The sequence below is a fragment of the Protomyctophum parallelum genome (genome assembly GCF_964188405.1).
Source record: "Protomyctophum parallelum genome assembly, chromosome: 7".
Lineage (NCBI taxonomy): Eukaryota > Metazoa > Chordata > Actinopteri > Myctophiformes > Myctophidae > Protomyctophum > Protomyctophum parallelum.
In genome coordinates, this window is record NC_139705.1 from 7,334,696 (window position 1) to 7,350,841 (window position 16,146).

At 43.7% G+C, this 16,146-nt stretch overlaps 1 protein-coding gene across 1 annotated transcript in view; it reads right to left on the reverse strand.

Moving 5' to 3' along the window:
• Positions 1 to 3,489: 3,489 nt before the first annotated feature.
• Positions 3,490 to 16,146, reverse strand: part of magixa (MAGI family member, X-linked a) — a gene marked incomplete at both ends in the record, with an annotated part of 33,580 nt that continues 20,923 nt past the window's right edge. Inside the window, 8 exons of the mRNA XM_083768877.1 lie at positions 3,490 to 3,759; positions 4,075 to 4,265; positions 6,835 to 6,973; positions 7,457 to 7,600; positions 8,126 to 8,205; positions 8,399 to 8,602; positions 14,776 to 15,039; positions 15,926 to 16,036. Of these exons, the coding sequence (XP_083625003.1) occupies positions 3,490 to 3,759; positions 4,075 to 4,265; positions 6,835 to 6,973; positions 7,457 to 7,600; positions 8,126 to 8,205; positions 8,399 to 8,602; positions 14,776 to 15,039; positions 15,926 to 16,036 (1,403 nt within the window). The remainder of the gene's footprint in view (positions 3,760 to 4,074; positions 4,266 to 6,834; positions 6,974 to 7,456; positions 7,601 to 8,125; positions 8,206 to 8,398; positions 8,603 to 14,775; positions 15,040 to 15,925; positions 16,037 to 16,146) is intronic.

A 16,146-nucleotide genomic window follows, 5' to 3' on the forward strand; every position in this document is an offset into this window, starting at 1 on the left:
TGCATGTGTGCGTGCGTATGGTTAAACTATTAAAAGCACCCTTGAGCAAGGTATACTGTATACCTCTAATTGATTACGTACGAGCTGCCCAGTGGCCAACAGTAGAACACTGTGTTTGTAATGCACAATTTTCCCAGCACGTTCTCTGGCTAAATCAAATAAAGAATGCGTTTGTTACTGTTTGGACAGCCAGATCTAAACCACTGCAGGTTCTGCTCCATTGTGAATTGAGCTGTTGTGTTCTAGCTGTTGATTAAACAAACTGAACTGCTAAACCATAGTTGTAGAGAAGGTGTACTAATGTGGCTTATTTCTTTCTCTGTATGGCTTTGGTAAAGCATGTGGTTTGGCTGGCTGATTTGGCTGGATGCCTAGCCAATTGGTTGGGTAACTGGCTGGTTGATTGGTAAATTGATTTGCTGGTTGGCTTTCGTCTGCATCAAGCAGAGTTTAAGGATCAAAAATACTTTTTCTTTTTTGCAAAAAATCACAAATCACAAAATCATTACGTTGTTGACATCAGTATAATAAACATCATCAGCAGTCTTTTTATAAAACATCTTTCCATCGAATACAGTATATGCACTATTACATGAATTGCCCTTTTTTGTTTTCAAAGGCCGCTGGTTGTACAGTACCACTCCTTCACCACAATCAGCAATGAGAGAGAGAGAGAGAGAATTAAATAAAGATAGTTACTAGAGAGAGAACCAATAAATGTCTCAACAGGCAAAGAGCCAACATATCCGTCTGTCCTAATTGAGACAAACAACAGCATATGTCTGAGCGGTGAAAGTCTATCTGCTAACGTTTTACAGAAGTAGATATACTGTAATGTATAATTTAGTTATCATTTATGGTAGAATCATTACCTAAACGCACAAAGTACTTGCTTTTGTTTGTCTCAGTAGTACAATCAAGTAGAAACATATTCTTAGCCTGCCTCTCATACACAACTTTTTATGTGTGTGTGTGTGTGTGTGTGTGTGTGTGTGTGTGTGTGTGTGTGTGTGTGTGTGTGTCTGTGTGTCTGTGTGCATGCTTGTGTGTGCGTGCATGCTCATGTGTGTACGCACGCTGTAGATGTTTAAGCTACATGCTGCATTGGGACCCAGAGGCTGTTATTGCTGAGGACGAGGTATATACATTAGATGCATTAGCGTTTGGCTGACTGTCTGTCTGTACGCTCAGTAGCACTATGAGTCTATGACACACCTCCGGAACAAATTCTACTGATACATTGAATGTGTTAAACTAAACCTCTTAATGTCCTGTCCTACAGACAAACAGCAGGTTCTGTCCTACAGTCTGACTAGTGAAAAGAGCAATACAAACTAAAAGTTGATCTCCTGTTTCACCAAATAAGTGACTTGTGATTGATGAGAGTTCTACAACGTGTGACCTTTAAAACACTACAGGTTCTGCAGCTTGTCTCCGTAGGGCAGAGATGATCAGGTTGAAGGTACTTTCTCTTCCTCAGACAGTTGATGCTCTTTGGCAAAAGTCAAAGATCAGATGCATCGTGAATTCATTGATGACAAAGAGCAGACATCATCAAAGATCAGACATCGTGAATTCGTTGAATTCAAAGATCGGATGCATCCTGAATTCCTTTGTTTTTCAACGGGAAATGTCAATTTTGTCGACTTGGCAGCAACATGAATTTGTACAACAAACAAACAAACAATTATAAAAGCACTGCATAGAAGATTTGTATCAAAATGCCCTTGAGTACCCGATTCACTTGCTACATATTTAGACTGAAAGAAGAGAAAGAAAGACTGGGAGAGGATTCAGCAACAGGCAAGAGTGATCAAGGCAAGGTGTGGGCTAAAGGTAAAGGTGGACAAAAGTGTGTGTGTGTGTGTGTGTGTGTGTGTGTGTGTGTGGGGGGGGGGGGGGGGGGGTGGGTAGGAGGAGGGGGGGGGGGGTCTGTGCATGCGTGCATGCATAATTATGTAAGTGTGTAAGTATGTAAGTCTGTACATGAACACAACTATGGGCAGACAGGTGTCACAAAATGGATGGAAGTGCATTTTACTGTGTGCATGCGTTCGCACGTGCGTGCGTGTGTGTGTGTGTGTGTGTGTGTGTGTGTGTGTGTGTGCGTGTGTGTTATTAAGAAATAATAATATTTCTTTTAATGCTTAACTGGTTAACCAGAGGGTTAAAGACATCAGGTAACTGGCATACACGCCAGTTGAATGCAATCGTAGGATAGAAAACCTGAAATAGGGAGGGTCATTGTAGGATAACACAAGCACTACTAGGGCTCAGGGTAGGATAGAAAAGAGGCACTACCAGAGACCCTGGTAGGATAGAAAACAAGCAGTAATTCGGGGTCGTGGTAGGATATAAAACAAGCAGTACTCTGTGTCCCCAGCACACATATCCTTATTAACTCAACAATAAGGATATACCGTAGCTACCCTAGTGTTATATGAAATATGGTACAGTAGCTCATACTGTAACTGCGGGTTTTAAAGCGACACGAACATCATTTTGACTGTATTATGTTCCATACCTCTTCAAATTGGTAATTCTTGATAGATTCAATTCCGAGAAGTGACAGCCCTAGTGTGTTCAGTAAGTGCTTGTTATGTTCAGTACGAGGTGAGTACAGAGTAGTGTAAATGCTATGCATGTTCACAAGGAGTGTTACGTGTGAGAGCTATCATGTATGTTCAGTGTTATGTGATTAAATGTATGAGTGTTCACAATGTTCACAATGAGTGTTCAATAATACAAGAGGCACTTGGTATGTCCCAGAGACATACAGTATAGCATACAGTATAGCCTCCACAGGCACGCAGCCATGTTATGTATGGAGGACCAGTGGTCCTATAGAACAGCTGCTGTTTATGTGGTCACCATGGCAATGGACTAACTCTGCCTATATGGCTCTGGTCATATTTGAAATGCATCAGGGAAACATAGGCTATAATCCCTTATTCCAAAGCAAGCAAGCAAATATAATTATGTTTTTTTAAATCTTTCATAATTCCGTTGATCCTATACAATGTATGGCTTAACAAATTAAACTAAAGCCATCCATATAAGGCTTCTGATGCATTTTGTTATTGTTTCATTGCATAATAATCCTTTTAAAAAAACAGTTATGATCAGTATAATGCAAATGAAGATGAGGAGGAGGGTTAATTGTTATTGTTAAAGGATGGGAGAATCATAGAGCATTTAGAGGCTTTGGGAAGGGGTGGCTCTACATGTTGCAGGGCTGCACTGTCATTGGCCCTACTGGGTCAGAGGGCTGGACATGGGGAGAGCTATAGCCAATCAAAGAAAATAATCCTGAAGCTGCTCTGTCAGCCAGCCAATCAGGAGATGGCATTAGTCTCTGGAGTGGTCCAAAAGGACACAGGAAGGGCAAGTCCTTACATCTCAGCTGGCCAAATCAACAAACGTCTTTCGATCTTCAAAATGAGCCTTCTTGAGCAAGCCAATGAGAGAGATGGCTTTACTGCTGGCCAATTAGAGATCAAGCCCTCCCGCTAAGGCCCGCCTCCTGAGGCGGCTCCCAATCAGGACCCGTGTCAGTCTCTGTGGGCTGGGCTCCAACCACGGCCCGGGGGCTTCGCCGGATCGCCAGGCCGACTCAGCGCTCCTCCAATCAGAATTCTCCCTGCATTGTGAGGCCGCCTGCCAAGCGGCCATGCTGGCCGCTGACTGGCTGATCTCTGACTCGCTGTCAGACGGGTGGCGTTGTTCGCCCAGTGGCATGAGGAAGGAGAACGCAACATTCTGACTGGACGAGAAGGGAGAGCTCCCAGAATTCTTTGCGGCGTGCGTGACGTTTGTCTCTTCTGCCTCGTCTCTTCTCCTCTCTCCTCCCCCCGCCTCCTCTCCACTGTTTCTCCATCCCTGTGTTTCTCCACCTTCTCCCTCCTCTCTCTCCATGTCCCTCTTCCTCTCTCTCCCTCTGCTCCTCTTCTGCCTCTCCCTCCCTCCCCCCGCCTCCGCCTCCTCCTCCTCCTCCTCCTCCTCACTCCCTCCGTCCTCCATGGGCTCCATGTGTCTCCTCCCCAGTCTCCGGCTGCCCCGCGCCTCCTCCTCCACCTGGTCTAGATCCAGATCGGGGGCCGTCACCCTCCTTCCTCCTCCTCCTCTGTTCCTCTGCCTCCCTCCTTCTACTCCTCCTCCTCCGCTCCTCTGCTCTCCCACCATGCTGATGACGGAGGCGGTTGTCATGGTTACTGGATCCACACCATGCTCCTGCGGAGGGATGGGTGATGACCCCCCCTCAGGGTCTGAGAGAGGAGAGAGGAGTCATGTTACCGTGGTTACAGTAAAACACATGATGTTAATGTGGCCGCGCAGAAATAAACATAAGTGTTGCTATTGTTTATGACGTGTGCAGTCATGAAAAACAAGGTTATGGCAATGAACAACATAGTCATGAACTTCCTTTTGTGATTTTACTCATGCGATGAAATGACGGTGACATGATTTTCTGACCATGAGATTCTATATTTAACGCATTCTGACCTGAGATCAGATTCATACGAGGTTTCCGCCGGACACACACTGGTCCTGATGAACCCATTCTGACCTGAGATCAGATTCTAAAAAATGTCAGTCGTTCTTCGATTTTTCAAAAAATAGCAGACCTACAAGCTCGTATCGCGCCACTCGGTGGCGCGATATGAGCTTGTAGATCTGCTATTTTTCAATAGCTAAAGCATAACATGATGCCAACACCAAAATGGGTGCCCGGTCACTATGGGTTAACAAGTTGCTGTATATAAAATAAATTACAAATATAAATGGTTATCTATTGTTGTATAATTAGGTCTTTGATTCAGATGTATTCTGGGTAAATGCAGTTAAATACCAGGGGGGGGGGGGGTATTACAGGTACAGACACAGCTGTTTAAAACTAGCCTGATAATGCTTGTGAAGTTTAGTGGGTGGGGTCTATGGTGTTAACCCGTTTAGACAGCATGCACGTCTCTTTTGTAGTCTTTTTCAGTACTTTATCTGTCTCTGTGTACTTTTGTAGTCTTTTTCAGTATACTTTATCTGGATTCCAGGTTCAATTCTGTGAAGTTTCTCAGAAAGACCTCAAGGTTTTATAGGGTGTCATTCATAAAACTGCCGTAGGTTTTAGAAGGCCCATGTGGTCTGGGATCAGATTATAGAACACTCGGCCCCTGCAAGGCAGAACACTCTGACCCGCTTGGGGAGCACAGAATACAGCCCCTACTTGTTGGGAAAAGAACTGTTAAAACCACGTTAACCCATTTAGACCTGAGTTAAAAACATTCACTTTGAAAGAATATATATTCAAAGATTTGCGCCACATTTTTAAGATTTTTAAAAAAATAGCTAAATTATAACAATGTTTAAAACACCAAAAGGGGTTCAAAAAATTGGTTTTAAGGGCCATAATCGTAAATCCCCCCCCCCCCCCCCCCTTCCTAGTCACTGTAACCCTGAGACGTTAACCACTTGTCGGTCTTGGGAGTAAGAATGTGTTGTTTGGGGCCGAGTAGGTTCTAGTGCCCAGGCAGACATAGGCTACCAGGTTCCGACCGCTCTGAGGTCTGAGTAGGTTTTGCTCTGTACTGGAGACTGTTATGTCCACATCTGTGGAGAGTAAAGTTTCTATTGTATTGTAGCCTATCATATGATTACCATGTGACTTGACAGATGACGGCTACAATCCTGTTAGCTGCTATAGCGGTGATCAGTGGAAACGCAGGATGGAGGGATGGGAATGGAAAGAAAGAAAGGAAATGAAGACGATAGATGGAGAAAAAAAATGAAAAGGTGTAAAGGAGGAGGGGTCACCAACCGCGTGGACTCTGTCCGTCCAATCACATAGAAGCATGGCTCCCCCTGCTTAGAGTTGGTCATACATAGAGACAGACTGGACAATTCAACTAGACAGAGAGAGAGAGACAGAGAGACAGAGAGACAGACAGACAGACAGACAGACAGACAGACAGACAGACAGACAGACAGACAGACAGACAGACAGACAGACAGACAGACAGACAGACAGACAGACAGACAGACAGACAGACAGACAGACAGACAGACAGACAGACAGACAGACAGACAGACAGACAGACAGACAGACAGACAGACAGACAGACAGAGACAATAAAGGACAGTGGATAGACGAGTATCGGAGGAGAGGGAAGTGATAAAAGATGCAGACAGGACAGAGAGAACATTAAAGAAAAGAAGAAGAGAAAGAAAGTTCAAGTGAAATAAAATATTCTGGTAAGAAATTCAACTAAAGGAACACTTTGAGTCAATGTATAGTCGCACGGACATCAAAAACTACAGCCAATCTCCCTCTGCCACTAGAGGCCACCAGTGGCACCTTCAACGACTGCTCAGGCTTTGCAGTGGATTCTGGATATTGTAGGATCAGAGAGCAAAGTGCCATCTTTTGAATGATTGAATGGGTCAGAAATTGATTCTTTTGTCAGCCTGTATTCCATAATCTAATTGTAATTGTAATTGTAATTGATCGACACAGTGAAAGTCACAAATTGACAAACACTTACAGTATACGTGAATTTGCACACGAGGGGAAATTTGTCTTTGTCTTTAGCAGAAGCAATGCATCAATAGAAGCAATAAAATCAGTAATATCATTATTGTTTTTATACCTAAATTGTTAGCTGTGTAGTACAGTAAGTGTCATAATTATTATTATTATTGACAAATAAACCCCTTTAGGATGTGTGATCTTATTTCTCAATAATGACTGCATTGCTGTTAATTAGCCTATATGCATACAGTACAGTATACTATTTAACAGTATAGTATTATTATTTAGTACAGTAAAAATATATATTGTACCATAATCAGGAACATATCCATTTCCTTTCTTGAGGACCAGATGGATTCGATGTCCCCCTCTCCTGATCTGTTCTACGGCCTGAGAGTGAGTCATTCCTGATGTACTGTCTCCATTTATCTCCACCAGCTGGTCACTAACCTGAAAGAAAATAGAAAACCAAAGAACAGAATGATCTTCATTCATAGAATATAGCTGAAGCTAGGAATGAGAACATCGACTTTAGAATAGTATATAGTATATGAGTATACAAATATGTATCTACTCATCATAACCCATTCTGGCCGGGCACCCATTTTGGTGTCAGCATCATGTTATGCTTTAGCTATTTAAAAATAGCAGATCTACAAGCTCATATCGCGCCACCGAGTGGCGCGATACGAGCTTGTAGGTCTGCTATTTTTGAAAAATCGAAGAGCGACTGACATTTTTAGAATCTGATCTCAGGTCAGAATGGGTTCATCAGACCCGTGTGTGTCCGGCGGAAACCTCGTATGAATCTGATCTCAGGTCAGAATGGGATAATCTATCTAAAAGATATTGTAGTTAGGCCCTGTTGGACACTTTGTGGTGTGTGTGTGTGTGTGTGTGTGTGTGTGTGTGTGTGCGTGCGTGCGTGTGTACCTGTATCTTGTGGCTGCGTTGGGCTGGTCCTCCCTCCATCAGACCCAGAACATACAGACCCATGTTGTACTCACTGCCCCCTCGCAGGGAGAAGCCAAAGCCTGTTGGACCTCTCTCCAAATCTACACGGTAGAACCTGGACTCCTATCAGAGAGACAGACAGAGCACAGATGGATTTGTTGGCGTCTATACTATTTGGTATGTACAGTAGTTTGTCATTATGAAGAAAAGTATACTACTACGTGATCTTCTCCAACTTCCAACTCGTAAGGAAACAAAACACCACGCAGCGTGTATTCATATTCATACAAAACTAGCTGCAGCAGCAACATGACCACACAAAGTATACTTACATACAGTAGCAGTAGAATGTACTGCACATTCTACTGGGTGTTTTGAAACAATATTTGATGTGTCCATCCTGTAGAGTAGAATTACTTTTGATACTGTACTGTATTATGTGCTAGTTACTAGTTAGTAGATAGTAACTTTGGATATATTACATCTACTTGCTATAATATAGCAAGTTTGTGTAGGCCTATTGTTTGTAGGTACAATGCTTGTCTAGTGTGTATTTGCTAATAGGTAGTGAATGTAGTCCTGTTCATAGGAAACTATACATGTACAGTACATTTATTATCATTCAGTGATAAGTGAATTAATTCTGACCTTTGTCCTCTGACTTCTGGTAGCTTTCCTCAACCTGCCATCGACGTCTAACTCTGCTGCTTCCGATTGGCTGGAAGGGTCTGGAGGGTGAAAGACAGAAGAGTTAAAGAAGCGTACTTATATTTATTCAAAATAATTGTGAAATAATCAATATATATTCTCAGAATTGTGTGTGTGTGTGTGTGTGTGTGTGTGTGTGTGTGTGTGTGTGTGTGTTTTTGTGTGCGTGTCTGTGTGTGCGTGCATGCATGTGCGTGCGTGCGCGATACCCACTTGCGTCTTTGTTTCTGGGTGTGACTGTGAGCCTCAGAGAGTTCCCCGCTCTCCTCAGTATGTGCGTGAGTTCTCGGTGTGGCAGCGAGACCACCGACCTCCCCTCCACGGCCTGCAGCGTGTCTCCTGGTTGGATGAGACCGCTGCGGGAGGCGGGGCTCCCGCGACGGACCGTCACAAAACGATGGGACAGCAAGGAGGAGGCTGGAGAGGACAGCGACGAGTGTTAAATGTACTGGAGTTGTTTTTATTCATTGTACATTCAGATGTATTGTTAGTGATTAAAACTGGGAAAAGCAGCCTGGGCCGTGGCTCAGCGGTCCAGGCACCTGGGCTGGTAGTCCAGTCTGGCAGTGTGCCGCGGGTTCGACTCCCGATCCCGACGGCCTTTACTGCATGTCACTCCCCCCCCCCCACCCCATCTCTCTCCCCATATCCTGTCAGCCTACTGTCTGTCCCTCCATAAAAAGTATAAAATAAAGGTAAAAGCCACAAAATAAATAAAACATTTAAAAAACTGGGAAAAGCACCTACGTCATTTTAGAATTTAAACATAGCAGATATACTGTACAAGCTCATGAGCTTGTAGATCTGCTGTTCTGGAAACATGTGAACAATTGTGTAAATCTTTGAATATAAATACGAAAAAGAATTTACTCAAATCATTGCTAAATAGATGAATATATAAAAAATATTTTGAGATGGGGTCCGCATGGCTAAATACATATAATTGGAGGGTCCTTGACATGAAAATGTTGGCGCACCACTGCAAGTTACGTTTTCAGAAAACTGTTCTACACATTTTGTAGATCCTCGGGGCTAATTTAAGTCTCTTGCTCAGGAGCTTGAAAAAAAAAACAATATCACCATTTTTCATTAGGCCATAGTTCTGCTCTTGCACATGACAATATATCACTTCATGTCATACAGTACGACCCGTACGAAAAACCTCAAAGCTCAAATAGCCTTCTATGTTTTTCGGAGTAAGTGTTTCTGACCCTTTTGCCCGTTACTTGGATTATTGCCTCCTCCCTCCCTGGGATGTGCCCGATAGGCCTTCTTCATGGTTTTGACTGCCTGCCTGCCTCTGACAGTATGTTGTAAGCTGTTGCACACCTGCCAACACTCCCGATTAGAGCACGACTCTCCCTCTTTTTAACCCTTTTCAACCGATGTACTCCATATTTGTAGTTTTCTCCCGATAATCTCACGGTTCAAGCTCACAAACTCAATCTCACGGCTCAATAGCCGATCTACAAACTCACAATGTGTCGCGATGCGTTGCAAGCTCATAGATCTGCTATTTTAAAATGATTTTTATACATTTGAAACCTATATGAAATGGGACATTCTGCATAATAGTTACTTTTACATTTGGTACTTTAAGTATATTCTTATGACAATACTCACTCAAGTAAATGTATATTTATACATTGCAGTTTTGCTACTTTTATTTACCGTACAGTAAGTAAAAAATGTGTGCATGCATGCACACACATGTGTACAGACTGCACACAGACACAACTGACCTACTCTTTTACAATGTTTGCAATACATTTCTGGAGAGTGATTATTGTGGGAGTATTGTATGTTTGTTGCACTGCAAAGTTAAAGTCAATATTAGTACAACCTCAAAGACAAAGTTTCAGAGCAAAGTGCATGTGTTCTCTCTCCTCTCAACTCCTCTCTCTTTCACATTTCCTTTTCCCAGGGATTGTGAATTTCTAATTTGTTGTAAATATGAGTCATTTCAGAGGGGGCACATGTTGTTCCGCAAGAACATTTCACACCAACACCCGTACGCACGCACACACACACACATACACACACACTCCCCCAAGTTGTACAAGTTTCTCTGTATCTGAGTGATGTGGATGTAAGACTGAATGTTCAGTGTTAAAGGAGAGGAGAGGAGAGGAGAGGAGAGGAGAGGAGAGGAGAGGAGAGGAGAGGAGAGGAGAGGAGAGGAGAGGAGAGGAGAGGAGAGGAGAGGAGAGGAGAGGAGAGGAGAGGAGAGGAGAGGAGAGGAGAGGAGAGGAGAGGAGAGGAGAGGAGGCGTGGGGGTGGATGATGAGGACAGAGGAGGACATCTTGGTTATGATCCTAATAAGACTGACACATTAAAATGAATATTATTAGAAAAGAGGACAGGAGATGAGGTGATGAGGGACAGAGGAGTGGAGACATGTACAGTACAGTGGGGAGGAGATGATGGAAATGGAATTAATTGTTTATCATAGACACACTTTTTCTTTGACAAGAAATTGACAAGAATAGCAGAAATCATTTACACTTGGCAAGCAAACTCCCTATCATGAGGTTTGTGTCAACCCTTATCATAGGAAATGAACTCCAGAACAATTTCACAATGTTCAAGATGTACTGTAACAAAATATCTATGTGGTTAAACTTCCTCTGATATGATATTGACTTTACCGCCCCATGGCAAAGTTAGCTTATCTTCTTAGTAAGAACATACCGAATAGGTTTACAATGTCCAGTTTTGCATGTTTCCTTGCATGTTGCTTAAAACTAAAATGACGTATCTCTTTTTAAGAGATAGCCTTCATGCGGTCAACAGTAGCTGCTGCCTTCCACCCTCGACAGCACAGACCTAAATACATGAATACTCACGATAGCCAAAAGGGAATCAAACATGTCTCTTGTGCAGTACTCAATTAGGCCTGACTTCCTTCCATAAGGGGCAAGAGACATTGAAGTGGACATGTCTCTTGTGCAGTATACTCAATTAGGCCTGACTTCCTTCCATAAGGGGCAAGAGACATTGGAAGTCCAATTTGGTCAAAGAATATGTAGCCTGACAGTAGAGTTGGGCCCATGGGAAGAAACATCTTGTACACTGATGTACCTGATTCACATTCTATCATATACGACGGTGTCGCTTGCTTATGAACCCAGCGATAACATTGTTCAATAACAACTTTTGTTTCCAACAGACATAGTATATAGTACGTTGACAATGTCTGAGGTGGTTTAACTTGGATAAGAACAGTATACTGATGGTAGTATTATCTCTCTTGAAATCTCCCTTTTAAGAGTTTGTGAATCCAACGGAACAATGAGCATGAACCGTAGGAATGCCTTGTTCTGTCACATGTTTAGCAGAAGAGAGACTTTGTAGCTGTGTGTGTCTAATTTCACAGTACAATAAGCCTGAGCTCCTCTGAGCCACGCATGCACGCGCGCACGCACCGCTGGCATGTCATGAAGCACAACATAATTCTGACAATTCTGATATACAGTAACTAGAGCGCTGACTCAGTGTTTGTCAATCATTTTTGACAGAGAGGACAGACAGAGAGGTCCTCACTGGAAAGGATGTGTCAAGACAGAAGTAGAACCAAAAAGGTTATTATGAAGTTATTACTGGCATTAACTGGTGTATTTGCTAGTGGTGGAAAATAACTAAATACATTTACTCAAGTACTGTACAATTTAGATTTATTTTATTTTATTTACTTTCTGCAGCATTTACAATTTGCAATGCTGTTACTTCTCCACTACATCACGATCTCAGAATAAATGATTGTACCTTTACTCCACTATTATTATTACACTTCCGTTAATCGTTACTTTGTCGATTTGGATTATTATTTCAAAACCAAGGCAGATATACAAGCCCACAAGGTACTTGTAGATCGGCTATTTTCCTAAGATTTTGGATGCATCTGTACTTTAGGTATATTTTGGTGCTGATACATTTATGCTTTTACTCAAGTACATTTTGAATACGGGACTACATTGCAGCATTGATATACTTTTACTTAAGTAAAGCATGCGAGTCCACTGGACTAGAGTGGATACTGGTACTCGTAGGAACATTCCAGAGCCACATTCCAACACGTCTGACTGTACCCATTTCCATGACAACGTTATCATCGTTTTAAACCGCACAGCTTGGGCCATGAATCTGACAACACCAGGACACAGAGCACGCCGAGCGATAGAAGGAGAGAGAGAGAGAGATAGAAGAGACAGAGAGAGAGAGAGAGGTGAAGTTTTATCTCCGCGGAGACTCCCAGCTGCAGAGTGTCAGCAGTTCAGCCAACGTTCTGTGTTGTGTGTTTGGAGTGAGTCTGTATACAATGTGTTTACTTATATGGATCCCATAGTCAAATCTATTAATGTCTCAGTGCAGTACGTTGACCTGTATGAAGTCATTGTGAACGTCTGTAATACCTGTATATAGTGTACGCAGACACGTGCATGCACACATGCACGCACACACACGCGCGCCGCGCGCGTAACACAACTCTACGTACCATAACTATATACAGCATGCAACAGTGAGACAGAGGAAGAGAGCACACTTCCAGACAGTCTGTGAATGTGACATTTAAAGTGCACGCACGCACTCATGCACACACACACACACACACACACACACACTCATGCACACGCACGCACGCACACACACACACACACACACACACACACACACACACACGGCAGCAGAGAATCAGGTCAGTGGAGTAGAAACGATTTCCCCGGCATTCCCTTCTCTGATAAACTACATGAGAATAGAACAGCACATAATCAAAGAGTATAAGCAGAATAAAACGAAAGAAAGCAGAGTAGTATACTGTACTGTACTGTACTGTACAGCAGACAAAAAGGGAATGGGAAAGAATGAGACAGGTTTAAGAGACGGGCATACACGCAGGAGAGACAAACAGGTCATATTTACGTTTGGCTTCCCTGGCTGTCCTCAGAGCAGACTGAATCCTATCCAACATGCTGTCTCTCTCTGTCTTTTGCGGTTTCTGTGGTTCTCTGTTTTTCTCTCTCGCTCCTTCTCTCGTCTCTGCAACTGTTTCCCCTCTCTCTACTCTATTTATCCTTTATGCTTTACTCTCTCTCTCTCTCTCTCTCTCTTTCATCTATCTATCTCTCACTCTCTGACTAAGTCTTTCTTTCTTTCTGTCTTACTGCCGTGGTCATGTGAGGTCTGCGGTGGCTCTGAGCGGTCAAACAACACCGAGTAGAAGAGACGGAGAGAGAGAGAGGTAGGGGGCGTGGTCAGAAAGAGAGGGAGGGAGGAGGGGTGAGCGTACAGAGAGAGAGAGATGGACACACATTCAGAATAGAATCCAAAGGGAAGTATGCGCACATCTCTAAGATTCTACAGGTGCTGAACAAAGACGTACAGGGACATGGAAGGCAGTGTCATGATCTGTCTCTCCACAGACCATGTCAGCCTGGCCACTCCCACTTCCCCTTCCACTCTGCAGTCCCATTCACTCACCTGTCTCCAACTCCCTCGTCATTCCACCTGTGAACAATTCGTCAATCAACTTCCCCCTATAAGACTGGACTCATTACAAACATTCAGTGTCAGTTCATAGTTTGGTGTTGTCGATGTCCCCTGTGTGTTCCTGGTTCCTTGTACTCCTCTGAGGTTTGATTTTTGGACTTTGTATTCTGTGCTTTGCATCGTGTTTGTAAAGTTATTTACAGTCTTCCTGATATCGCAACAGTACTGTTTTGCGATATCAGGAAGACTGAACCCAAATGCAGTGTCTCAAGACAGTATGTTCAAATGTAGACGTATTTATTAAAGCAAGATGGCAGCTGACAAACAAGGACTAGCTTCAAGCTCAGGAAAACCAAAAATGCCAAAATACCAAAAATGTCAAAACTGTAAATAACTTTACAAACACGATGCAAAGCACAGAATACAAAGTCCAAAAATCAAACCTCAGAGGAGTACAAGGAACCAGGAACACACAGGGGACATCGACAACACCAAACTATGAACTGACACTGAATGTTTGTAATGAGTCCAGTCTTATAGGGGGAAGGTTGATTGACGAATTGTTCACAGGTGGAATGACGAGGGAGTTGGAGACAGGTGAGTGAATGGGACTGCAGAGTGGAAGGAGAAGTGGGAGTGGCCAGGCTGACAGGGTCTGTGGAGAGACAGATCATGACAGGCAGTCCGCACAATGTTTCACAGCTCTTCATCAGGTAGCACATGGACACACATACAACATGATGAAAGAACACACACACACACACACACACACACACACACACACACACACACACACACACACACACACACACACACACACACACACACACACACACACACACACACACACACACACACACACACACACACACACACACACAGACAGCAGCAGTGAATAAGGTCAGTGGAGTAGAAACGATTTCCCCAGCATTCCCTTCTCTGATAAACTACATGGTAATAGAACAGCGTAATCAAAGAGTAAGCAGAATATAACAACACACACACACACACACACACAGGACATAGACTACATTTTCTTGGTGGGCTATAGGAGAATCTTTAACAGGTGAAATATAACTATATGCATGATAATAACACTTACATGCTTCGGCTAATTCCTGAGAGGCGATGACAAATCCAAATCCTTCGCCAGGCCTTCTCCTCAGTTCCACCTCCACCATCTTGTCCCCTCCCCCCGCTCCTCTGCCCTCATTGGCCGTGGCTCCCAGGGTCGGGCCGCCCCCTCTGGCGGTGGGCGGTCCTCCGGCACTCTCCTCCACTCCCAGCCAATCACGAGGCTCCAGGGTGAGCGTTACTGGTACAGAGTCCAGGAAACTGGTACTCTGAACCAGAGCTAGAGGAGAGACTGGTAGAACAGAGCAGAATGCAATACATTAGAGTAGATAGAGTGCAGCTGGGTAGATGCATGAAGTGTAACTACCTAATCTCACTACCAGGAAATCCTGGTTTTCAGTCCGAAGTCCGACCTGACCCGTGTGATCCGGTCTAGGCCACGACGAGTGTTTTTGTGGAGCCACTTTGTTTTTGTTCCCCAACATGAATGCTGATAGCACTCGTGGTACGAGTTGGAATGAAAGATGGATATGACAAACTTAAGTGTTCCAAGAAGCACTTGAAGAAACATAGCAGCAGCTACTGTTGACCGATCAGATTCATCAAAGCACTCATTTAATCTGGTAGAGGAGAATTATTTTAGAGGAGCACATCTTTGGTTTCCGCATATGGTTTCTGCCCGCCTGATGACATGAAGATAGACCGGATCAGAAAACGGCAAAAGGGGCCTGGGCCATGGCTCAGTGGTCCAGGCACCTTGGCTGGTAATCCAGTCTGGCAGTGTGCCGCGGGTTCTTCCCCCCCATCTCTCTCCCCATTTCCTGTCAGCCTACTGTCTGTTCCTCCATAAAATATATAAAATAAAGGTGAAAGCCACAAACGAACATAAAAAAAAACAAGCCCAAATTGATTAAATCAATTAATTACCAGCTGCATTATTATTATCTGTGGGTCTGCTGCTGACGTTATGCCACTTTTTAGCTGCGCTCCGCTGTTATGCTCATATTAGTGACCCTAAAGAATTCTGAGGCAACATGGCTGGAGACCAACCAGTAGCAGAAATTGATCTCCAGTGTGTACTACCCGGTCAGAACTATGGCAAGCTAATATTGACCAGCTTGCAGCTGGTAAAAAAGAAAACTGCAAACGGAGTTGGTCCCAGTCTAGTAACTACCTACCCTGCTCTGCCGGACTGGAAGCAACGGAATGGGCGGGGTTAGAGGCCGGGCTGAGTGGAAATGGGAGGGGCTTGTAGAGATTGGGCGTGACAACTGGAGAAGAGACAGGAGCTGGAAGAGAGAGGGAGAGAGCGAGTGGTTTACCTGTAAATGACACATAAGTGTAAAGAATGTAACTGGCGATGATGACTGTATGTGGTCCACCTATTATCCAGTCAGCT